Genomic DNA, 26,149 nt, shown 5'->3' with positions numbered 1-26,149 from the left:
TCTGGGAAGATCCCACATGCTGCGGAGCCTGTGCGCCACAGCTACTGAAGTCCACGTGCCACAACTACTGAGCCTGTGCTCTAGAGCCCGCGAGCCACAACTACGGAGCCCACGTGCCACAACTACTGAAGCCCGCGCGCCTAGAGCCCGTGCTCCGCCACAAGAAAAGCCACCAACAAAGAGTAGCCCCTGCTCCCCACAACTAGGGAAAGCCCGCGTGCAGCAACTAAGACCCAAAGCAGCCAAAAATAAATAAATAAATTTATTTCAAAAAAAAACCGAACACAATGAGATACCACTACACATCTATTAGAATAACTCAAAAACAAACGGACCATACCAAGGGCTGGTGAGGATGTGGAGTGACTGGAACTCTCATACGCTGCTGGTGAGGTGGCTAAATGGGACAAACTTTGGAGAACAGTTTGGCAATTTTTTATAAAGTTAAACATACCTTCAGCCCTACACCCAATAATCCCACTCCTGTATTTACTCAAGTGAATTGAAAACTTACGTTCACACAAAAACCTGAACACAAACGTTTAGAGCCAAAAACACTGGAAATGACCCAAATGTCCATCCATGCGACACCATGAATGAATCTCAAAGCATTATTCTGGGTTAAAGAAAACGGTACAAAAGGCTACTTGCTACGTGATTACATCTGTAGGATGTTCTGGAAAAGGCAAAACTAGAGAGAGAGAAAACACGTGGGTGGTTGCCAGCAGCTGGGTAATGGGGTAAGGTCTGACCACAAAGGGGCACCAAGGAACTTTTGGGGGGTGATGGAAATGTTCTGTATCTTGATTATGTAATAATGTTACATAACTGTCAAAATTCACAGGACAGTCCGCTTTCAAACAGTTTTACTGTATGCAGACGGTATCTTAAAAAACCAAACCAAACAAACTGCATGTAGTCTCACGAGGGTTCGTCTTGTTTCTCCAACCAGTCAGATAAATGTGAGGGTAATTCTGGCTCAGAGAGGTAAATTAACTTGTCCAAGGACACAAGCTCTGCAGTCAGGTGGATGTGTGTTCAGACCTCAGCTCTGCCATTTATTAGCTTGTTGCCCCTGGGCAAATTGCTTCTCCCATCTGAGCCTCAGTTTTCTCATCTGAAAAATGAGGGCAAGTAATAATAGAACCTACCTTATTGGGACTGAATGAGCTTAAGGAATAAAAACACACGTTCTGCAGTACTCAAATTTTAGCCATTATTATTACTTCTCCTACTGTTATTGTTATTATTATTGTCGAAGAGCAAGGACTGAGGTGCAGGGAATGACTTCAATCCACGTCCTCCTGCATGAGGTGTGCGATGCCAGGCACCAGGACCACCAGTTTCCCTAAGGGGCAGAGGCAGGCCCAGGCCCTGCCCAGAAGGCATTCACAGTCTGGCTGGGGACAGCAGACAGACTCAGTGCAAAATCAACCCACAGCAAGAGAGTGGTGTACAGATGAAAACTACTGAAAGTTCAGAAAAGAGAGAAGCCACTCTGGACTACGTAATCCCTGAAGGCTTCCTGGAAAAGGAAGGATTTTACTGACAAGGACAAACCAGATATAATTAAATCAAAGGAGAGGCACCAGCGCCATCGGGAAAGGGAAGAACCAGAAAATCCCTCTACCCCTAACTTCTCCCCCACCCATCCATGGCAAAAGGCATTTCCTCCCAAGGACCAGCCCTGGGCCAAGGGGAGGTACAGGCATGACAGCAGAAAGTCCGGGTATCATGCCGGGCACCCACATGTGTCCCCACATCTGGGCCAAAGGGTCCGATGAAGGGCTGCTCTGGGATGTGGGGCTTTCACTTTCTCCCCACTTTTTTCCAGGGACCTGAATTTGGGTTTGTCTGGGGAGTGTTTGCTTTAGCCCAAGTGTTTTTCCCGCAGCCCAGGTCCGCTCCCTCCCTGCCCCTCCTTGCCCGCGCGCGTCTGGAGCTCCGGGCCACGGCGCCCCCTCTCCAGACTTCAATGTCGCTGTGTGCACGGCCCCTTTAATAAGTTATTTCCGTGGAAAACCCTGGTAACTCGGTCATGAATCAAGCCTATAAACACCTCCAACCCATCAAAGCACCCAAGTAAGGGAGGGGGCGGGTAGGGGAGGAAAATCTCTTACAGTAACTCACACACTGCTCCCTCAGAAAGGCCCAGCTGCCCAGCTGTCAGGGGCCCTGCAGTGGCCAAGCCAGCCCACTGTAAAAGCGACATGTCCCCCAACCCTCCAGCCCAGGGATCCAAAGCCCCCGAGGACACTGCCCGTCTGTGTGTCCCCGGACGAGGCGAAAGTCCCGACCCAGCGCCCACAAGATTTACAGCCCGGAGAGGCAGACCCGACCGGCTGCTCCCGGGGTACAGGAATGTAATGTTTTGGCTACTGGTGAAAGGCCCAGTTTATTGGAAACACACTTCTTTTCCAATGTTTGGTTTCCTTTCACTCTTTTCTCCTTTTTGTTTTCCCAGAGTGCAGTGCCCAGGGTCTTCAGAAAGGATATGGACCTAGAATCCTGCCTGGGGGGAAGCGGGGAGGTGGGGAATGGGACATGAGGTCAGATGTCTGAGCGGTGGGCTGAGCACCACCTCCATGTGGGCAGAGGCCTGGGCACGGAGTGGGGAGACCCCAGGTCTGGACCGGGCTCTGCCACCTGGGAGCTGTGGGGCCCAGGACCGGCACTGTCCCTCTCTGGTCTCATCTGTAAAATGGGTGGGATGAACCAAAACCCCCTTAAAAGTGCTTCTGACTGTCATGGTCTTGGACAACAGTCTGGTAAAGCATGGAATGAAGCTGACCACATGTTTGATGGAGAGCCCGGCAATGCCACTTCCAGGTACATTACCCAAGAGAAGCATCTCCTTATGTCCACAGAAAGGCTTGTCCAAGAATATTTATCAGTAACATCACCAGTAGGAGCCAGAAACTGGGAACTGCCCAAGTGCCCATCAGGAGTAAAATGGATACATTAGCCTAGGAGAACCATGGCTGTGCCCATACAGTATTACCTGGCAATGAATGCGTGATCACAGATGTTCACGATGGTACGGGATGAGCCTCACAACGTCTGCTATGTTGAAGAAGAGCCCACAGGATTGGTGGTTGCCAAAGGTGGGGGTGGGGAAGAGTGGATGAAGGGGGTCAAAAGGTCCAGACTTCCAGTATTAAGATAAGCAAGTCCTGGAGATGTAATGTACAGCCTGGTGACTGTAGTTAACATTACAGTATGACATATTTGCAAGTTCCTAAGAGTAATCTTAGAAGTTCTCATCACAAGAAAAAAAACATTTGTCACTATGTGAGGTGATAGATGGTAACTAAATGTATATGGTAATCATTTCACAATATATACACACATATGTATCAAATCATTACCTTGTACGCCTAAAACTAATACTATGCTATATGCCAATTATATCTCAATAAAAAAAGAAAACAGAAAAAGGAAGAGCCCTCAGTGTATGCTTCTGTTTATACCAACTCTAGAAAGAGGAAAACTAGTCAACAGTGTTCCAAGTCAAGATAGAGCCATGCAAACCTATTCTCTAAAGCACCTAGCAATCAAAAGTATTTCTGGGATGTACAGCCATGGCCCACCATAGAGAAAAGTGTGGCCTTCCTTGAAGTGGTATTCAAGGTCTTCCCCCTGGGCCTCACTTCTTACTGCTCTGCCAGGATTGCTCCCCTTCCCAGAGCAAGCATCATCACATGGCCTTGCCTTTGCCCAGCATGTCCCTGGCCCTGGGGTGCCCTTTCCCCCTCCTGGTGACACACCCCCTGCCTCCTGACCCAGCCCCTCTCCCAGCATGCCCTGCAGCCACCCTGGAAAGCGGCTGTTTCCCAGCCCCACACTATGCACTTAGGAAACAGCATTTTCCCTGCCTCTCTAGGAAGCGGTTTTTTCCCCAATCTTCCCAGTTAGATTCTAAGTTTCTTGGGAAGGGCCTTCCTTGCGTATCCGCTTCACACAATCCTATCCCTCATGCTAATACGTGGTTACCAATTCACTTAATTACCACTTACAGAAAATTAAATGTTCCTCAGCTACCTATGGTACATATGGGATCTCCATGAGGTGCTGCCCAGCCCACTTGTCAGAAGTGGAGTGAGGCAAGGCTGCAAAAGGGAGGCTGAGTGAATTTTTTTTTAATTTATTTATTTATTTTTGACTGTGTTGGGTCTTCGTTGCTGTGTGCAGGCTTTCTCTAGCTGCGGTGAGCGGGGGCTACACTTCGTTGCGGTGTGCGGGCTTCTCATTGTGGTGGCTTCTCTTGTTGCGGAGCACAGGCTCTAGGCGTGCGGTCTTCAGTAGCTGTGGCATGCGGGCTCAGTAGCTGTGGCACACGGGTCAGTAGCTGTGGCTTGCGGGCTCTAGGCACGCAGGCTCAGTAGTTGTGGCGCACGGGCTTAGTTGCTCCGCGGCACGTGGGATCTTCCTGGACCAGGGTTCGAACCTGTGTTCCCTGCACTGGCAGGTGGATTCTTAATCACTGAGCCACCAGGAAGCCTGAGGCTAAGTGATTGAAATCACAGGTCTGTCTGGCTCCAAGGCCTGGGCTTTTCACCCTTGCCCTCTTGAGTTCACGAGCATCCCCTGTCATTCATATTCCTCACTCCACATCCTACTCCAAGGTCTAGAAGCAGACCTGGGCAGGGCTAAGTGGCTTATTTTATTTTTTTAGCAAAGCTGTTCAGACCCAAGGGAGGCATCTGGGCAAGGAGAGGGACTCAGGGCTCAGGTGGGGCTGTCCCCCGCTTTCCTGAGCAACCACAGAGAGCACACTTTCCTGCACAAGATGAAAACGGCAATCTTCTCGTGGAGGCACTGGTCAGACGCTTGCCTTTAGCTGAGTGTCTCTGAGCATCACTTTAACCACCTCCCAGACTCAGTTTTCTTCCCTGAAAACTGGAGGTCACAACTCCCACTTCACCAGGCTGTGCTGAGTAGGCACCTGGTGACTTTCAGAGGGAGGGTCAGATGTGACCTCACTGGTGCTCTCCCACCACTAACCCCCAGAACACGAGTGGTAGCTGATGGGACTAGAGCCGGGCAGCCAACTGCTTTAAGATGCCACACGCCCATCCCAGAAGTGACCAAGCTAAGGCTCCTGTCTTGAGGGGAAGATGGCCCAGATGCTCTAGATCCCTTCTAGGTCCATTTGGATCTGCGGTTCTTAGCCCTGGTTGCACATTAGAATCACCTGGGGAATTTTTAAAACCCTGATGCCCAGTCTCCCCCCAACCATTTCTAGAGTGGGGCCTGAGCTTTGTAAAAACTCTTCAGGGGACTCTAATGTGCAAAGAGGGTTGAGAACCAATGAGTGAGACCAACTGACCCATTTTACAGATAAAGAAGCCGAGTGGAAGCAGGTTGAGACCACCAAGAGATGTGGGACTGAGCCAGGACTGGGACCCGGGTCTCCTGGGCCCCCGGGCCAGCTGTGTCACTAACTTTCAACTCAGAGGAAGCCGCCAGGGCTCTGTCTGGCTTTGCCCTGAGAGGGAAGAGGGCAGGGAGCTAAGACACAGCTGGGCAGCCAGGTTGGAGGAGACGGGGTCTGTCTCCCCAAGCACCTGGACCCTCTCCTGCCCTCCTCGGCTCCTCTCCCAGGTCAAACAGCAGCAGAGGGCCCAGAAACAAGGCTCCCCCCAAACCAAATAGGGTCTCCTTGGGCTCGAGACAGACAACGTGAGCTGAGGGTCCGGGGATGTGGAGAAACCAGAGCCACTCTGTGAAATCTGTTCCATTTTGTTTTAAACTCTTTGGGGGGTGGCGGGCCTTCTGTGAATCACAAAACAATCCCAGCATCTACCGCATGCCAGGCCCTGAGCTGGGTGCTAGGTGGGGATGACCCAGGCCCTGCCCTCACAGCCAAGCCCGCCAAACCCCATTCCCAACGTCGGCCCCCTGAGAGCAGCCTTGTCTTGGAAACACCGTCGCCTCTTTTGCTGTAACCCTGCGGGTAGCTCTGGGAGTGACCCTGCACATCCCTCGGCTCAGCAGGGCAGAACTTGACCAGAGCAGATGTGCAGTTTCCGGAAGACCACACAGCTGCTAAGCGGAAGGCTGGGACCTAACACGGGGCTGGGGAGCGTGTCCCCTCAGTGCCGGACGTAAGGCGGTGGACAGGAGGGCTGGGGAATGTGGGTAGCATGTGGGGGGGGGACACAGTCTGGGACTTGCTGGGCACACACACCCTGACATGAACAGCCTGCTGGGTGCCCCATTTCACCCCAAGAGGCTGGAGCTGGAGCCAGAGAAGCTGCACTCTGCCCCCATCCCTCTCCCAACACACCCCACTCACCACGTCTGCCCCAGCAAAGCCTCCTCCCCCAACTTCGCTGCTTCCCCGGGCTGCTCAGGAGCCATGCAGCTCCCGGCTCTGCCCCTTCCCTTCCCGATTTCAGGCTGTGTGACTGTGTGACGGGAGCCCACCTCTCCACCTTCTCCCCCCACCTGGCACAGAAGGCCTGGCAGCCCAGCTCCTCCCTGCTCTGTCCAGAGCTGGCGCTACCCTGGACGGCTCAGATGAAAACGGCTTCCAGGCTCCTATCTCTGAGTTCCCCCCTCTCCTTTTAAAGATCAATTAAAGCCTCGGCGATGATTCACCTTGCAGTCTGGGACAGTGCCTTTGATGTCTGCTCCAGACATGAGACCTCTGTTTTTCCAGAGACTTCTACCACGGGGTGAGGGTAGCGTCCCTCCCTCGGGCCAGGGCGGACCCTGCTTTGCAGAGGTGCCAGCCCCCCAGGCCTTACCCTCTCAGGCTGGGGGTGCCAGGCCCTGACTGGGGGAGGGGGGGTGGAGGGAGGAGGGGAGGGCATAGGGGAAGGGCCCGTGAACACCAGGAATTCTTTCCACAAAGGCAACTGGAAAAGCGATGCATCTCCGCTTCCCTTGGCAGCCAAGGGCCACGGAGGGAGAATGTTTAATATAAAAACATCTGACAAAGTACCTTCGGGATATATTTTCTGCATCAAAGAAGGAGCTCTTGGCAACAGGTGCTCTACCCTGACAAGGAAACTTTCGAGCGCAGCTCCCAATTGTTACAGACACCCAGGGAAAGCGTGCCAGTGGGGACAGGAGGAGGGCGAGCCATGGGGCCCGGCAGACAGATGGTTGTGATTAGGCTGGATGCAACCAAGTGCATTTTCTGGAATTTCAGGTCTCCTCAGAAAACCTGCCGGTTCCCCCAGTGATGCAGGCCACCCGAGGCAGAGTGAGGGGTAGGGGCCATCTGCCTCCAGCTCAGAGGCACACAGCCCTGGATGGGCACAGGGCTCCCCCTCAGCCCAGCAGCCCATCCACCCACCATCTCACTGATTTACTCATGTATTCATCCAGCAACTATCCAACGAGCAGAGTCTCTCTAGGACCCGGCGACAGTTGTTCATGCCGAATCTCGGGGACCCAGGAACACAAAAGCCCCCACAAAAGAAGAGCAAGAATCATTGGAGTACTGTATCTTCCAGCGGGCAGAGAGGGTACCTCACCAGACCCTGGGGAACCAAACAGGGGCCAGACTGCCTGGGTCTGATCCCAGTTTCACCGCTTTCTAGCTGGGAGACATTAGGAAGTTACTTAAACTCTCTGAGCCACAGTTACTTCTCCTTTAATTTGGCTAATAAAAGTGGCAAATTCATAGAGTTGTTGGGAGGATTCATAAATCTGATTATTAAATGTGTTATGATCTGTCTTTATTTTTATGTGTTCTCTCTCTTTTCTAGATCTCTTTGTCCCAGGCAAAAATCCATTCATTCATTTATTTATCCCACGATGACCTCCGGCTATTGGCTAGGCCCTGTGCTGGATGCTAGGCAAGGTCCAGAGCCCCTTCAGTACCAAGTATATCCCAGAGGTCCTCTGGGCCCAGTACCCACTACCTCTCGGTTCCAGTCCACTCCTCCAGATTTAGGACAACATCTCTGGATTCATCTTACCCTATTCTCCATCTCTCACGTATTAACCTTCTAGCCACAAATAAACTCACAACACACAGTGCTATTTGCATACCTCTCTGCTTCTGTACAAGCTATTCATTCCTTCTATCCGACAGGCCATCTATATCCTGTTGTCCTCCTGGTGAACTCCTAGTCATCCTACAAAACCCAACTCAGAATCACTTTCTCCTTGAAGCTTTCCCTGAACACCTCATTCCCACCCCAACAGAGTCCCCTGCTCTTGTTTCTGTGCTGGTGCTAAGGCTTGCCCACATCTCCACAGCACTCAGCAAAATCATTCACCATTCTTTGCTTGTTGTCTACCTCTCCTCCTAGACTATCAGCTCCTAAAGGGGAAGGTCCTGGCTTTCTTCACTTTGTAGCAGCTGCACTGGCATGCAGTAGGCCCTTAATACATGTCCAGTACACTGACTTGTCATCCCAAAGCCTACGGTCAGAAAACACACCAGCCCTGGGATCCTTTGTCAGGGACCCTGGAGGATGTAAAAGCTGTGTGATCTCTGGTGAATCAGTCGCCTTCTCTGGGCCTTGGATTGTCATGGGTTAAGTGTACCCTCACTCTAGTCCCCAAGTTTTCATACTCTGGGACCAGGGCTGCCGGGGTAGGGGGCAGTACACCAACCCCCCTCCCTCTGCATGGCCTTGTCCCAGGCTGTAGTTTGGCTCTGAGACAATGATGAGAAGCTAAGATGCTGCAGGCCAAAAGCCCCAGCTCTCTGTACAACCCCTCAAGGCCTAGGAGCTGGTACCCTCCGCCTGGAACACATAAGCATCAAGGGGCCCCCGAGATCGGTGGCCCAATGGCCCCAATGTACAGCTGAGCAAACTGAGACTAGGGAGTGAGGAGCTTACCTGAGGTCACACCATAGGGTAAAGGGCAAGGCCAAGCCTGGAACCCACATAGGTGCACTGCTCACCACCCTACGTGCTTCTTGGCAAACCAAGTTGGCCAGGCCTCCTCCACAAATGCCTGGTCCTCTGCCATTCCTGCCTTTGACCCCCTCACTACCTCTCCTCCAGCTCCAAAAAACCAGCCCAGGAAGAACAGGTCCCCTGTGATATACCTGGGAGGTTTTAGGGAGGGAAGAAGGTTTTTTTTTTCTTTTGTTGACCAAAGCTAAAACAAAAACAAAAACACACGGCAGAGATATGATGCAAGGAACCAGAGCAGAGGTGAGTGTGCCCTCTCCCCACCCCCGCCCCAAGAGGAGGCGAGGAGTCTGGGGCTATTTCGGAATTGGAAATGGTAAGCTGGTCCCAAGAGCCCAGCGTTAGTCCTGCAACCCATCCACAAATTTCCAAGCTGGAGCCTGACCCAGTGGGTAGGCAGAGCAGGAGTGGGTCACACCCAAGACCACCTCTTAAACCATGGGGACCTACCTAGGTTCAAGGTGAGTAGTGTCAGGGCACCATCTGCCCCAAACTCCAGGTAAAACGTCCTTCCTGCTCTCCAAAGCCAAATGGAACCCTCTTTTCAGCTAAAACTCAATCCCTGCCCTCCCACTCTCTCTTCTAAACCACTCACTCAACACGCGGCACCCCTAGACCCACAGGCTGTGAGCACTGCCACATGTTGGGACTGAGCACAGTCACGTGACAGCAATGTTATCCGGGACCTGCCTGTCACCCAGGTGCGATCAGTTGGTAAAAATTCACCAAGCTGGACACTTACCTGTGTACTCTGTATATTATAGCATAAAGTTTTTTATGACCCAGGCCTTGGCCTCCTCATGCCTCGTCTCCCACTAACGTCAGGTACCTTGCTTCCCAACCCCTCTACCCTCCTTTGGTTTCTCAATATCAGGCTGTTTTCACACTTCCAGGCCTCTGCACTTGCTTTCCTGCTACGTGGACCGCATCTCCCACCCCCCAAATCTTGCCTCTTTGGTAGATTCCTATTCACTCTATAATACCCAATTGGATATCACCTCCTCCAGGGAGTCTTCCTGGGTCACCTCCCCACCATACCAAGAGTCAGTCACTAAGCCCTTCTTTCTCTTTACTGCTTCTTATTCCACTTCTCATTATTACTATTTGTGTCTTCACCTGTCTGTGAGTACCTTGAGGGCAGAGATGATGTAATTTTTATCTCTGTGCTTCCAGCCCAAGCACAGTGCCTGGCACATCATAATGGCCACACCTACCACATGTGTGCCAAGCCTCGGCTGATTCACTTGGCATCATTTCACTCTCACCATAAGGTGACACATTGTTATTTTCATCCTCATTTTACAGGTGGGAAAACCAAGGGTGGGAGTGGTTAAGCGGCTGCCCCAAAGCCCCACAACTAGGAAATGGCAGAGCCGGGACTTGTACCCAGGGCCCAAAGGTGCGCAGCCCATGCTCTTCAGCCCACCTTGCTAGAGAGGCTCAGCACACACTGAGGGAGCTGAATTGAGGACCTCGGAGAATGAGGAGCTCTAGGGTCGCTCTGGACCAGGGCCTCTGAGGCGAGCAAGCTTGGGTCCTAGAATCGGGAAGCGGCAGGAAATGATACTGCGCTAACTCACTCCTCTCCTGGCTTCTGTGAGCACTGACACACATCAGACAGCACTGACCACAAAGGGGAACCTCCTCAGGGACCACTGAGAGGAAAGGTGGCAGGTGGGTGGGCAGCATGGACCCATCTAGGTTATGGCCTGGCTCCACCCTCTATGCTTTCTGTGCGGCCCTCAGATGCTCTCCTAACCTCTCTGAGCCTCTGTTCCCAGACTCTGCCAATCTACAGAATGCACGAATCCTGGAGAATGATCTGTGCCCTTGAGGAGCTTAGAGTTTGGCTGGTGGAGGAAAGATACCCACATCCAGCTGAGCCCCCAACTCTCCACACTGTCCTGAGTAGCTCCTTTTCTTCCCGGGCCTTCTCTTCAAAGTGAGGGGCTCGCCCTCACTGACACTCTAAAGAAACCAGCCTGCTCCAAGGACTGAGATACTGGTACACACAACGAAAGTCAAACAAAGGGACTGTCTGGTCCCCATGACAGGCAGCTTACACCATGTCTTGCATACAGTGGGTGCTTAATAAAGCACTTGAATGGTTATCCAATAGGCACTAGAATAGGATACTAGAGGGGAGTTACTGGTTCCTTCAGAAGTCTGCCCAGTGCTCTACGCTCCAGCCCCACAGCACTGGAGTCAGGCAGGCCTGGCTTCTAAATGCAGCCCATCACCTTGGGCCCTGGTCAACTCCCAGAGCTCACTCAGCACCCAGCACTGAGCCTGGCCTAGCTCCTCCTACCTCATCCAGGGCAAAAAGCTCCTTGCGTCACACTCATTCTGTTCTAGCCTGGAGCCAAGAGAACCCAGCCCTCAGAGAGGTCGTTCCCACATGGCCCTTGATCCTGCAATTTCTTTGAATTATCGCATATCCTGCCTTTAATTTGCCAAGAAGAGTTGCCCACCAGCCACTCACACCTTAGTATGAATTTAACCAGCTAATCTTGCTTTCCTCCGCAAACTAAATCGAAATAAAGGGAATGGGCGGGGGGGTGGAGATGTTGCAGAGAGGAAGAGGATGCCCCTTAGACAGTCAAGGGGCAGCAGTTAGGCAAGGAAACCAGAGTGTCGAGGACCTGAAGTGAAGGCACCCCAAAACGGGACTTCTAGGCTTTCAATTTTTCCAAATCCCACTGAAGACACCAGGTGTAAGGGTCTTTACTTAGTGGAAGCTCCATGTTCTGGCCCCCTACTGGGTGATCTTGGTGAAGTCACTTGCCACCCTGAGCTTCAGTTTTCTTGTCTGTTTAGTGGGGATCACGTATCGACATTTGGAGCCGACGCAGAGATCAGATGAGAGGGTGTCAAGCATTCATCAGAAGGCTGAAACAAGACAGTCTCCTGTCCTGCTGCCCCCCACCCTGCCCACCGATGCATCCTCAACTGCCCTGGCTGTGACTAAGCCTCAAAATCCCCCCATTTCCCCTAAAGTGGCCTCAGCAACAGGACGGGAAAGTGAAGCAGAGACCTTGGCGCTGGATAAAAATAGCCAGCCTCAGGTCGGGTGCTGGGATTGTCATTGTGCAAGACAAACAAGGGCAGCCTCCGTCCCGGAGCTGCAGACACCCTGCTCCAGCAACACCCATCCCAAGACGCTGAGAGAGGCCAGGCTCTCAGGGACAGCGCTGCCCACCCCCCACCCTCCAGGATGCAGGGAGACAGAGGGGGCTGCGGGTGGTCTCCGGGTGGTGGGCAAGCTTCACCCGGTGGGGACACGGAGAAGCACAGGGCCCTGTGCCTCTAGCCAGGCCCCAGCCCTGTCCCTAGTACTTCAATCAGGACAGGCTGTCCCTGGCCTCCTTTTGATCACTCCACCTTGCCAGGTGTGGCTCAGGGAGAAGGATGGGGATCCTTGCTGTGGAAGGCTGCACAGTCACACCGCTCAGTCTCCCACCCCAAGCCTGCCACTTACAGTTTGGGAATCTGGGCAGCTGGCCTGGCCATGAGCCTCGCTTTCCTCACCTCTGAAACAGGGGGAATCAAATGTGTCTCGCTGGGTTGTGATAAGGAGTCAGCGAGATGAAGAATGACCAGCAGTCAGCAAAGTGCTAAGTAGTGAATGTCAACGTTAAATAAATAAACGTCAGCATCAGCATCCTTACCATCTGTCCTTGAGCATCAAACGCCTGGTCTGTCCCAACGCATTCTACCTGCCTGTGCTCCTCAGCTTTCTGACCTCACCTCCTGCCCTGCCTCCCATCTTTGCAGGATGAGTCTTGCTTCACCATCCACTGAGACCCCTCTGGGCCTTCTTCTCACCCTGCAGGGCCTCCCTCCCTGAGCCTGTCCTCCAAGGTAACAGCCACCCACAGCCCCAGCTCTACACGCATCCAGGAGGCAGGGGCAGGGCCAACCCATCGGTCCTCGGATCCCCACGGCACAAGTAAGCTAGAAAAGCTGAACTGTGAGCCCGCAGAGTGGGAGGAGACCCACGCCATCCCTGGGAGGGGCCTGGATGACTACAATGGGGAACGCCTACCGAGACCACCTGCAACCCAGACCAATCAACCCCCAAAAGGAAATCCCAAACTTCCTCCCCAGTTCCTTCAGTCCCTTAGAATCCCAAGGCAATGGAGGCCAGATTTTCTCATGAGAGCCACGCAATCCTCATCCACGGTAAAGAGCATCACAACAGGGCCTTCTCACCAGTCAGCACCAAAGGTCGCTCTGGGATAGCTGCATGGGAATCCCAAACACAGGCCCACTGGGCCCCGAAGGCAGCCCAACCTAATGGCCTCAGGGTCTCCGGAGACCTTCCAGCCTCCAGAGGGTGCTCTCTCCTGGGAACCGGAGGTAGGGAGGGGCCTCCTGCAGGTGCTCTGGGGTCTGCTCTCTCCAGCCTGTGTCACACACCAGGCCAGCTCTGGGATGACAGAGATCACATCTGAGGACACACCATGAACCCGTAAGGCACCTCCACACACGGCAGTTTCCGCCATTAACAATGAGGGGAAGAGATGATGAAAAACTACCCATCTGTCCATACAACCAACGCCAGCGCAATCCGTCTAAGTTAAATACACTCTGACGGTTGGCAGGGACATGGAATCTTGCATTCAGAAATACTTTTAAGCCTCTTGCTTCAAAATTGTATGTGGCTTCCAACCACGTAGGCACAGAGGAAGAAGAATGGATTAAAACGTCCACTTCTTGCGTTCATCTGGTTGGGTCTTTCAGGGAAAGACGTTTTAACAAGTAAGGCCAAAAGGCGGGGATGAAAACAAAGTGGGCCAATGAGAGGGGCCACCAGAGACCAGAAGGCAAGTGGGACCCAGAAGCCCTAGACCCCAGTACCAGCTGCGCCATAAGCTCTACTGTACCCCTGGGCAAGTCACTTCCTGCTCTGGTTTCTAGTTTCTCTATCTTCGAAACAGACGTACTCTTGTGATCTCCCACGGCTGTGATGGAACATGGAACGGATGGGGAAGGGCTCTGGACACGGGGACTGGACAGGCAGCCCTGAGCAGCCAACACTGTGACACCCGTAGAGGCGTGGGAAGAGTATGGCAGGAATGACAGAGCTTCATGCTAAATAAGTTCACTGGAGGTACATCCAGCCCTTGCAGAGAAGTGGGGGACAGAACAGTGGTCAGAAGCACAGTGACATAGTGGCAAATGGCTCTGCTCCTACGCGACCCTGGGCAAGTCACTTTACTGCTCTTCTGAGATGATGCTTCTCAAGGGGCCCGAGTATAGGATGTGGCCCAAAGTAAACACTCAGTAGATAGCTACAATGACTGTTGTTGCCATTATGACAGGGTGTGGGGTCCGGGGAGGACGGCTCAGATGCAGGCAAACACAGCCCTTCTCAAAGCAGCCAACACAGGCTGCTGGGGAAGCATCTCCCGCCCGAGCGGCTGTCACCCAACGCAGCACAGAGCCAGGCCACAAGCCCCAGCTGTCCTCACAGCGCACCCTACCCGCCATGCTCCCAAAAGACCCCACAGATCTCAGCACTTGAGCCCCTCCTGGCCCTCGAAGCCCCCGGGTCACCACCAACATGTCATTTCTCAAGGAAAGCTTGATTCAGGTGTTCCCCAGAACGTGAGGGTCCCTATTGCCAAGTCTTAAATGTGGGAAGTAGGGGAGGCTCCAAATCAGGGTTCTCTCTGCTTCCTAGCCCAGCACCCAGTGCTCAGGGAGAGACACGGAAACCACCACCAGCCTCTGGAAAACTCCTCGCTTGCTAGACTCTCCCCCATGATCGTTCTACCCACTCCATTTCCCCCTCTTCTGACCCTGCGCATCGGTCCTTCCCCAGAGCAGGGACAGAAGGAGAAATCCAAGAAGACAAACGTAAACAAACACGTCCATTTTGCTGCCTCTCAGCCAGCCTGGGGAGAGGATCCCTCGCAAAATCGGGATGGAGAACTGGGCTGGGTTTTTATCATGTCCACAAGAGAAAACTGGTCAGAGCATGGATTGCCAGGCACTTGAAAAGTTCTCATCCTTAGTCCTCATTCATACAGATTGTTCTTAACCCCAAGAACACCTGTGATGAAGACCCTGGCAGTCTTCTCCTCGAGGGGTGGGAGGCCCAGGGAAAAGAAAAGGAGGGGGGACATCAACAAGACCTCCGTCAGGCCCCTGCCACTTGTCCCCCTCCTATAAAGTTCAACACAATGGCAACATGCAGGGAAAAAAGAAATGCCAACCTGAGAATTCACCCGGAGCCGTGATGAGGGAGTTGGTGGCCTCCGTTTCAGTGTAAGACAATGTGGAATCAGATAGATCTACAGGAGGAAAGAGAAAGAGAACTTAAGTTGGCTGTGGCGTGTTCCTCTCTTCTTTCTCAAGGCAGCATGTCCCCCACAACTTTCTTCTGCCACTCCCCGCCCCAAGATCGCACGAGACCAGGCCAGCCAACCCTGGAACCCTTCTGGAAAATGCTGGCTGCTGCAGCCCTGGCACCTGAAAAAGTTTCAATTGCTCTGGCCACAGAAATAACCCAAGTTCAGGGGACCGAGCAAGTAGTAACTTGGAGCCTTCTTCGGTAAGGTTAAATTAAGCCCCTAAACAATTCATAGCTGCTGTACTTAATTACAACCATTAAAATTCTTGAAGTTGTTCCTTCTTGCTTCCTTCCTTCCTTCCTTCCTCCCTCTGGAGCTGGGGAAACTCTGTTTTAACAAGTTACCAGCCATCCTCACTCTGTCCCGCTTACACCCCTCTAATTAAGGGCTCAAGCATTTGCTCCCCGATTAACTTTTCTCTCTCTCCCCTCCCCCACCCTCACATCCAAACCCACTCCCAGAGCAACTTTCAATGTCTAGACTATTTTTTTCTTTTCTTTTTTTTTTTCAAGGCGTTCATTGTTGTTTAAATAGTTTTAAGTACCTCACATGGCGTGCGCTATTTGTTTTCCCCTGTCTGCAGTGCACTTAGATGGGGAGCTATTAGCGGGACAAGCGGATGCCTTGGGGGGCAGGCCGACTTGGAAAGTTTTTCCTGGGCCTCTGCCTCTGCTACCAGTAACGGGGTGCTGTCCCCGTTAAGGGACAGGTCTGTCCAGGAGATGGAAGGCATGTTCTTTCTGTGAGGCTTGTAGTATCTTTCATCTTCTCACCCAGCACAACCCAGATGTGGCTCGGCTGGTCCCACCTGGCTCAGGAGAGCCACTCCAAGCTGGGGAAGCCTGGCACAAAAACCGTTAGCCTAGGCCCTAGCTAGCTAGAATTCCATTCGATCCTGTAGGAATTTTTTCCTTCTACCACGTGGCCTGGGGAGCGGGAAGATGAAACCTTAAACAATTTGGCCTTTTTCTTTTTCTTTCTTTCTCGTCTCCCACTTGCCAGATGCTGACTGGGTGTTCCGGGTTTTATTTTGTTTTTTTGGTTTTATGTGATCACAGTGGCTTAGAAGTGAAATGACTTTTTGTTTATGAAAAACTAACAATGCAAGGAAAAGAAAATAATACAAAAAATAACTCGGGCTGTTTATCGGGGCCTGAAAAAGTTATCTGCTGGTCAAATGTATTTGGAGGAAAATAGGGACAGATGGAAAATCTCTTTAAAAGAAGATAATAACCTCCGTGCTTAAGTGGGAACCTCTTTGCTTTTCAGACCTAATCTTCCCCAAGTGTTCAGGCCCCAAGTCTTGCTGCCACTTATTGTCCGAAGTAGCAACACCCCAGGCTGAACCCTGTTTCTTAGTGAACCGCTGTGGAGCCAACACAGACAGCTTGATGAACGTTCCAGGAGTGGGGGTGATGGGTGTTTTCCGTCCTTCGCAGCTATAAGTCCCTGCCACGCACTCTCCAAACGCTCACGTCTAGTGCTTCTAGTGAGGCCCTACGAGGCTGCTGTAGAAAAAAAACACTCCAACCTTGGTTACTGCTCGAGCCCCAAGGAAGAACCTCATCTGGAAGCCGGAGCCCCAGGTTCGAGTCCCGCTTCCACTCTTACTCAGCAAAATCAGGGGTCACCAGCTTTGCCTGCAAAGGGCCCCGTAGTGAATATTTTCAGCTTTGTGAGCTCTACAATCTCCATCGCAACTATCCACCTCTGCTGCTGTCCTGCGGAAGCGGCCACAGACAATACAGCTGGGTTCCAGCAGAACTTTGTTATGGACTCTGAAATTTGAATTTCATATAGTTTTCACATGTCACAAAAGACATGCTCCTGGTGTTTGTTTTTTTTTTTTCTTAACCGTTTTAAAAAGTAAAAACCACTCTTAGCTCAAGAGCCACACAAAAACAAATGGTGGCCTGTCGTTTCTGGACCCTTGAGCTGTATGACCACCAGCAAGTGTCACTTCCTCTTTCTCCGTCGCAGTTGTCCCATTTGTAAAATAACCGGGACACCTGCTGATTTCCAAATGGTCACTTTGCCCCGCTGGATGGAGTCCTGATTTCTGTGGTTTTATCACCGGCTGACCCACGATTCCTTGGGGCAATGATCCTTGACATTCAAGCTCAGGTGCTACACTTACTATGAATGTTTGAGGGTTTTCCTTTTCCTCTACGAGAATGAGGGATCTTCTAAGCGACTAGTGCAATTATGTTAACTTAAAAAATGCTGGGCTTCCCTGGTGGCGCAGTGGTTGAGAGTCCGCCTGCCGATGCAGGGGACACGGGTTTGTGCCCCGGTCCGGGAAGATCCCACGTGCCGCGGAACGGCTGGGCCCGTGAGCCATGGCCGCTGAGCCTGCGCGTCCGGAGCCTGTGCTCCGCAACGGGAGAGGCCACAGCAGTGAGAGGCCCGCGTACCGCAAAAAAGAAAAAAAAAAAGAAAAATGCTGAGACGGGCCTGGGAGGGAAGGATGGGGAACCGCTGAGCTGAACAGGGGCTGCTCTGGGTTTCCGCCTCAGCCCCACTACTCATCAGCTGGGCGGTTCTCCCTGACCTTCGGCCTGATTCCTTGTCTACAAAGTGACAGGGTCCCACCAGATGATCACTCCAGTTCCCCGGAGAACTAAATGAAGCTCCTCCATCCACGGTGTGACCGTACTTCAGGAAAAACAATGAGGAAGTTGCCATCGTTAAGCCACTGACTCATACACCGTCATGGGACAGCCTCTGTCCTCCTAGACTGAGAAGGACAAACTCCTGAAGGGACCCGGTGGGCACTCCTGTCTCCACAGGGGGGCCTGGAAGGAAAACTGGACTGGATGCCTCAGAGTTTATGACACTTAGAAGTGACCTCCCAGATGATGCTGACACACGCTACCGGGAAGAGGCCTTTACCAAAAACAAAACAAAACCCACTTTTTGTGGTCACTGGTGGAATGTGTCAGCATCAGTGCCACGCCATCTGACATTTAAAGCTCGAGGCCCACGGCAGCTACCCACGGTCACAAAGTCACTCTCCCGGTACTATTCAGGCCATACTCACCCCACCACTGGGATTCTCCACTGGAGGAACCAGGAGGGCCAGGAAATGAGCCATTTCTACTTTTAAAACCACATGCATCTACCCCAGCGTACGGGCTGCTCATTTAGCCCCAAGGCTTTACAGAAAACACATTCTACCTCTGAATGGGCCCTGCCCACAATGACACTACCACTGAGGGGTACCCTCCATGCCAGGGGCTTGGTGTACCAAGACACTTGCTTTCTAAACGTTCCAGCTGTTGTTTCTGCCCAGGTGAACTTCTTGGCTTAAAAGAAGGGGGGGAAACATATAGCTCGTCTCAACAGTGACCGTGCTCAGCCTATCTGTCATAGTGCTAATTAATACACACCAAAGGAGAACCACGTAAGGCTGGGAGGGAAGGAGAGGAAAAGAGACAGAAACATCAACCCACCAGCATCAACAAGATGTTGAAGCTGAAACCCATTCGTCTCCCACAGGCCCATGGTTAAAGGTCACAGAGAGGTTAATGATGAGCGAGGAATTTCAAGACGTAAATAGCTCACTGCAAAGGCACTGCAAAGGCTGGGTCGGCTCTGGCCCAACCGGGGTTGTGTTTGTAAAACTTCACCCACCCCATTTCAAAGGCAACCAGGCTGGTGATCCCTCCCTCCCCTCCTTCTCTGGCCCTTCAGCACTGAGGCAGGGCCCTGTGGGAGCCTGGGAAGGAGGCACCTCCCCAAAGGTCAGAAGGAGGACACACTTACCCAGTGGCTTGTACTCGTCGCGAGGAGACAGCCGAGAGTAGGGGGGTGGTGGTGATTCTGGAAGACAGGAGACAACATGTCACTGCTGGGATGGGAGAGTTCACACATGGGGGTTCTACCTGCTTTTGATTATTGGTTTCCTCAAATAATAAACCCAGCTCCCAGGAACCCAGCACCTCTGCTGCCCCAGTCCCCTGGAACAGCACTGGCCAACAGGGAAAGCCACAAACTTGGGGTACAGACCTGGGCTCAATCCCTGCTCTGTCACCTTTGGCTGTGTGACCTCAGGCAAGTTACCTCACCTCTCTGAGCCTGTTTCCTCAGCTCTAAAATGGGGACAATAATCATAGAGACCTCCCAGGTTTGCCAGGAGGGCAAAAGGAAATAATGTATGTAAAATGCTCAATACAGCTCTTGGTACTGAAGAAAAATACCTCCACAAACAGTAACTATTGTTATTATAATGAGAGAAACAGGGGTACAGGGAAAGTCAAAGCTAAGGTGGCCTGTTAAAATACAGGATGCTTGGTTAAAGTTGAATTTTGGATATACGTGGCATAAACGTTTAGCATAAGTATGTCCCTTGCAATATCTGGGACATACTTATACTAAAATATTATGTGCTGTTTACCGGAAATTCAAACTTAACAGGGAATTCTGTAATTTTCTTTGCTAAGTTTGGCAACCCTAGTCAGAACTGACTGACTGCAGAGGCCCACATAGACAGAGGAGCTCCCTTTCAAACAAACTACATTAAAGCAAATGACCTTCAGGGCAAGGAGGAGGACATGACTGGTTGGAACCCAGGAAGCCAAATCCAGCTCCCCCAATGGGAGACCTTAAACCAGTCACTGCCAGCTCTTGGCCTCAGTCTCCCCCTCTGTAAAGAGAAGGGGTGGTACACACAATCTCCGTGGCCTTCCAGATCAGACCCTCTGCGATTCTTTATTGTCTATGGTATTTTTCTTTGGGTTTCCTTTCATTTGCCTAAAATACTTGTCCTTAAAAACATATACTTTGTCTTCAGAAGAATTCCTTAGGCCTCTTGCTTTCTGGGAAGTAACAATTTGCTTAACTAAGTAACAATTTGCACGAATGAAATGACCCTTCATTTTCCTTAAAAGAAACTAAAGGCCATCAAATCGCAAACTAAAACAAACTCTCAGTGGTAGTAAAGTGGTAATAACTATTATTAGGCAGGTATCAGGAATGACACAAGGGGTAATAAGTGTTTTGCACAATTATAATAAGGCACAATTAGTCGCAGGAGCAGGCAGCTTCACCTCTTCCCCACCCCGGCTTTTCCAGCTAGAAATGACTTCAACAAAGTGAAGGCGCTGCAGTCTAAAAACAGGGAATCTTTTGTGGACTGGAGTTAGGGAGAAGGAAAATGAATCATGGCTTAGCCACTGGGAGCGAAGCAAACATTTGCTGAATGTGTACCCTGTGTCTCTCTCTGTGCTGGGACCTTTCAATTTCATTCATTGTATTTTATTCTTTTGGACCTTAGGTACGGAGTGGTTAATCATGCTCATTGGGTGCATATTTTCATTTCCTCCTTTCTTAAAAATAAATAAGATGACCATTATCATTCCCATTTCACAGATGAGAAGACTGACTTGCCCACTGTTCCCCAGCCAGTCATGGTGGAGCTGGGCTTTGAGCCCAGGCCTGACTCTGCTCTACACCCCAATGAGACAGGCAGTCAAGAGGCACCCTATCTTCTACCCCTTCATCCCAGCTGGGTCTGGTACATCATATGCACAGAAAGCGTTCAGTAAACAGATGTGGACAAAGACAATGGTGACAAGGATAATGGTAAAGTTGGGGGCATCAGTGGACGAAAGTGTGGAGAAAGAGGACCTATGGGGCCAAAAGGGTGACCCAAAGGAGACCTCAAACAAGACTCAAGGAGGGGGGCTATTTGCCTTCAGTAGGAGCCCCCTTATCCACCAGTCTTGGAGGGGCTACAGACCAGACTCTCAGGACAAGAGGCAAAATACAGGTAGGGCTAGCGCTCCACAGGGAAAGAGAATTGAAGCCAATGCTCCCACTGTACAGAGGAGAAGACTGAGGCCTGAAGAGTAGAAGTGACTCCTTGAGGGCCAGACAGGGAGCTGGTGTAGAGGCAGAACCAGAGGCCAGGTATCCTGACCCCCAGCCTCATGTCCTTTCCACTACCCCACTAACTTATCAGAAGGTCTGCAACTCCTGTGTCCGGGTTCCTCTTGCAAACATCTAATTGGCTGAGGCCCAGGCCATACATAGTAGGGAGCTCTGGACATCTGCCCCCAGATCTGCCCCCCAAAGTGAAACCTGGCAGCAATGGGCTGTGGAAGCTGGAGTCAAGCCACTGTAATCAACCCCAGCATCTCTGCCTGGGGCTGCTTACCTGGGACCTGTAAAGGGGGGGCGGGGGGGACGGGGGCGGGAAGCTCATGAAGATCCCCCTCACAGGAGCCGTCTGGGCCTTGAGTGACACCCACCACCCATGCCCACACCTGGGCTGGGGGCTCTAATGCATGAGTGAGACAGAAAGCCAATCTACAGACTTGGGACATCAGACACACCCGCCAGTGAGGAACTGCAAAGCTGTCAGGAGGGACTCTACCAGCACCCACACCCCCCTTCGTTCCAGCAAAACGATCTGCACAGAGATTGGAAGCACATCACTAACTTCCATCCTAGGCAAGTAAAATAGAGACTGCACCCCAAGACACGGGGATTTAGAATGTCAGAGGTCCCCCCCAACTCAATTCCTTATTTTAACTGATGGGGCAAGTGGGGTGGAGGGAGGTAAAGGGCCCACCCAAGGCCACACAGGGAGGCAGGAGATGGTATCCTTCTTCAGCTGAACAAAGGGGGAGGCCAGTTCAGGACCAACAGCAAGTTACTTTTTAAAAAAAACAACAGAGTTATCATTCACATACCCTAAGATCTACTCTTTTAAAATATACAATTCAGTGGTTCTTAGTACATTCAGAGTTGTGAGACCAATACCACCAACTAATTACAGAACATTTTCATCACCCCAAAAGGAACCCTGCCCCATTCACAGTCAGTCCCTATTCCCCCAATTCCCAAACCTCAGGCAACCACAAATCTACTGACTCTCCTCGCGGGTTTGCCTATTCTGGACGTTTCACACAAATGGATTCCTACAACAGAAGGCCTTTTGTGTCTGGCTTCTTTCACTTAGCATACTGGTTTCCAGGCTCTTCTATGCTGTCACTTCTATCGTACTTCATTCTTGTTTATGGCTGAATGGTATTCCACTGGGTGACTATGGCACACATTTTGTTTATCCATCTGTCAGCTAATGGACACTCGGACTGTTGCCACCTTTTGGCTCTCAGGAATAACGCTGCTATGAACAACACTGAGGAAGCTTTAACTGGCACCTCGGCCTCACTCCAACACATCCACCCTCCCTCCACAGATCTGGGAGGATGGAGCCCCAGGACATGAACTCAGGTGGGACAAAAGGTCCGAAGAGAAAGTGTAGGCTGCCTCCAGGCCCTCTGTCCACACTCCCGTCTTAGAGGCTATCTCAGTACTTAGAAAAGTTGTGTTGATTTCTAAATAATAACTTACGTTCTCTAAACTTTAAGGGGAGAACCCTTAGAGCCCTGCAGGCCTCTCAGAAAGAAATGATCATAGGCAGGAGGGAAGGAGGGAGGGAGGGAGGGAGGAAGAAAGAGAGATCAGAAACTCCAGCCCCCCCAGACAGCCAGCCTCAGGCATCAACTTCAGGAATCTCCTCCAACTTCCTTCAGAAGTGAGAGCAGTCAGCCAGGGGCCGAGTGTACCAGAAGGCTAGCGCTCAGCCCAATGCAGCTCAGGCTCTGGTTAGCCCCCAGGGGGGTACTTAGCCTTTCGGGATCTAGACCCTAATTCTAAAGCCAGAAGAGTTCACAGCCTCTCCCACTGCCTGGTAACCTTTCAGTTGAAGACATTACCTTCCACCCCGATCTGTGCAGCCTAGCATCTTGCTTTTAGGAAAGGTCCACGCGCCTCCCTGGGCCTCCCAGCTTTCACCCTCCCAAGGGGTGCCCTCCTGGGTGCCTTTCCCCTCCAGCCCCAGGACCTGAAGGCTCAACCCCAAGGCCCAGGGTGGGAAACACAGAAGAGAAGCTCCTGGTGCTTTAAGGCCGGCAGAGCCTAATTGCCCAGATTCCCCCGGCAGCCAGATAAACAGCGCGGCAGGCTGGCGCCGGCAAGAGGCACACTGCACATTATCACCCCTTCCTCACCTCCAAGGAGGAGCTCGGAGGAGCAGGGCGGGCAGGGCCCAGGGGCCGCCAGAGGGGCCGCCAGAGGGGCGGGGCGGGGGCTTGGAAGCCCAACTTGAAATTGATCTCATTTCAAAGGGATAATGCCAGGCCAAATAAAAGGAAAACTTTCTAGCCCATTCTAATTCCTATAGTCCTGGCCTGGGAACCCTGTGTTTTCCTAGGCGGCCTCCTCCAGTCGTTTAGAAGTTCTCTCTCGCTCCGTCTCTCTTTCCCTGGCGCAATTTGGATAATAGTAATTTACTGAATATAATTACAGAAAAAAAAAAAAGTGGTGAAGCAAAGAGCAGGAGATTTATTCCAAAGTTAATGGATACTTTCGGGAGAAAGGATCTCTATAAACACAGGTTAGAACTGTGATTAAAGTATTTCTCCACATTTCCGTCCACATAGGCACCAAGCTCAGCGAACTGGCTTTTCCAGGGACAGAAAGATACACCAGAGGGAGGGAAAGCTACGGCCTGACTCCCACGGGAGCGGGAAGCCCAGGGCAGAGCTGGGCACACAGGACCCCACTTTCTGAGACAAGCATGGGGGAGAGGGCAGGCCTGTGTCACCTGGAATCCTCCCAGCAGACCCTCAGAGATTCTGTTCACCACTCCCTCGCTTTACAGATGAGAAAAGAGGCCCAAAGAGGGGAATTGGCCCCAATGCCCCAAAGCAAGTTGAAAGATGGAGCAGGGTTTGCCCTGAGCAGCAGGGGGCCGCACTGCCCAGAAAGGGGCCGTCTCACTAGGGATCCCTGTGGGGGCCTGGTGGGCACTGGGGGGCCGGTGGGTGTCCCTCAGTTGGCCCGCTGGGTGTTCCAGCGTACTCTCTATGGGTGTACCTGCCCCAGTGCCCCAGCCCTCTCCCCCAGAGCCCGGGAAGGAGCAGTCTCCTTATCAGGACGCGCACGGCTGAGCTCCAGCTATGCACCCGCCCAGCTCCGGGAGCCAGGCTGGCGGCCAGGAGGCGGCGGTGGGGTGGACAGCAAAGGGCTCCCCCAGTCCTCAGTCCAGGCGGCCCAAGCCATCAGGCATGGGATGGAGCAAGAGGGTCAGCGTGGTGCCTACCGGAAACTCTTCCCAGACCACCAGTCCTCCCAACGGCCCCCGGGGTGGCTTGAACGGGGTGTGGGGGGGCGGGGCTTCGGCAAACGAAGTAGCAGGAGAACAGGCACAGTCCCTGCAACAGCGCCTCCTTCTGGGAGGAGGAGAGGAGTCACGTGCCAATGCTTAGTCTGGAATTTGAGGTGGAGAACGTTTCTAGAGCCGCCCGCACTGACCCACAGAGAGACTAAGAGGAGAGGTTACTCCTCGAAGGTCAAGTTGTCGATACCGGCCGGGCAGAGCCTAGGACCAGGTCTATGGGTCGGAACCATTCCACTGCAGTTTGCCCATCAACTTAAAACTGCTCAAGGCCACCAAACTCAAACCAAGACCCAAGCTGACTTATCCAAGGAGTATGGGCAGGGTGGGTCCTGCCTGTCTCCAGTTTTCTTTACCCCACCCCTTCCCACCCTCACACCTGAGCCTGCCTGGTACCCTGACTCCCAGCAGGCCCTCTCCTCCTCCCCCTCGACACCCACCTCCCCTTACCCATCCATCCTCCAAGGCCCCGCTCCAGGTTAGAGCTGTGAGGCTCCTAGAGGTGCTCCTGTTACATGCACACCCCACAGTGCTCTGAGAGTTCAGACCCTCTGGCCTGGCCCTGCTCCCCCCATCTCTGTCCCAACTCTACCCCCCCCCCCCCCCCCCACCCCGAAGATTCTGTTTCCTGAGGGCATGGATCCTACTCATATTTCCACTCTCCCCACTACAGCACCCAGCATGCTGCCTGGCACAGAGTAAGTGCTCAACAAATATTCCCTAGCAGACTGATGTGGTGAGAGAGAAAATGCCCAGCGGGGCCTTCTAGAAGAGCAGAGGGGCCCCCACCAATTCTCTCCTCCTGAAAACGGGACCAGGGACAGGGCAACCACAAACAGGGCCCTCCTCCTCAGAGGCAGGGAGGAGCCAGGGTGGAAGAGGAGAGAAAGCCACTTCCAGGGAAAGCTGTCAGAAGAAGAACAAGGAACACAGAAAGCCCGCAGAGGGCCACAGGCCAGCGACTGCCCAAAGCCCCTGAGAATCAGGCCTGGAGTCGACCATGCGGGGCGCAGGGCAGCCAGATCAATGCTGCCTCTCCCCACCCCAGCCCCCATCAGTGCTCTCTCTTCAGGAACCACCAGTGAGGCACCGTCCTTCCCCTCCAGCCACCACCCCAGACACCAACAAGACACCTGGGACCAATCCATGCTTCTAGCCCCACCCTCCCCTTCCATGCTGGGAGTCAGGAGACCTGTGTGATCTGACCCTCTTAAATGCCCCCAGGCTGGGTGCTGCCTCTCTCCAGAGGAGCCAGGCCAGAGAAACTCAGAGCCTGCCCAGGCCCAACAGTCTATAACCCTCAGAGAGTCCCATCCCTGCAGAACCCCCAGTGCCACTTAAGATGCATACACCCAGAAGATGCTACAGGCTAAAAATGTGTGATCCCTGCAGTGCAAGGGAAGGGGGCGCTGGGGGGGTGTGTGTGAGGATGCAAGCTTCCGGCCTGCCTGGAGTCTCCCTCTGTCCTCACCTCTGCTACAGCACCCAGGGCCTGCTCAGGTAAGCAGGACTGGGTAGATGGTGTGTGCAGAAAAATCCCAAGAAGAGGACAAAGAAGGGGGGCAGTTCTCAAAAGTACTAAAATATCCAGCTTCCTTCCCTACCTAGACACCTCCAGGACCTTCAGCTCTCTAGAAAAGCTGGGCACAGGATTGAGAATGACGATGACAGAAGGTCCTGGCATTGGACACCCAAGGGATGCTGGCAACAATCAAGAG

At 52.5% G+C, this 26,149-nt stretch overlaps 1 protein-coding gene across 1 annotated transcript in view; it reads right to left on the bottom strand.

Moving 5' to 3' along the window:
• The window catches only part of SMAD6 (SMAD family member 6), a 75,757-nt gene that overhangs the window by 46,380 nt on the left and 3,228 nt on the right, over positions 1-26,149 (bottom strand). The window contains exons 2-3 of the mRNA XM_027123403.1: positions 19,010-19,066; positions 15,107-15,184 (exon numbers count right to left, since the gene is read on the bottom strand). Coding sequence (XP_026979204.1) covers positions 15,107-15,184; positions 19,010-19,066 — 135 coding nt within the window. The remainder of the gene's footprint in view (positions 1-15,106; positions 15,185-19,009; positions 19,067-26,149) is intronic.

The sequence above is a fragment of the Aethalodelphis obliquidens genome, unplaced genomic scaffold (genome assembly GCF_003676395.1).
Source record: "Aethalodelphis obliquidens isolate GAN/ISIS:26980383/991018 unplaced genomic scaffold, ASM367639v1 scaffold26, whole genome shotgun sequence".
In the NCBI taxonomy this organism is placed as follows: domain Eukaryota; kingdom Metazoa; phylum Chordata; class Mammalia; order Artiodactyla; family Delphinidae; genus Aethalodelphis; species Aethalodelphis obliquidens.
The sequence above is the reverse complement of the archived record's forward strand: the minus strand, read 5'-3'. Positions and strand labels throughout refer to the sequence as shown.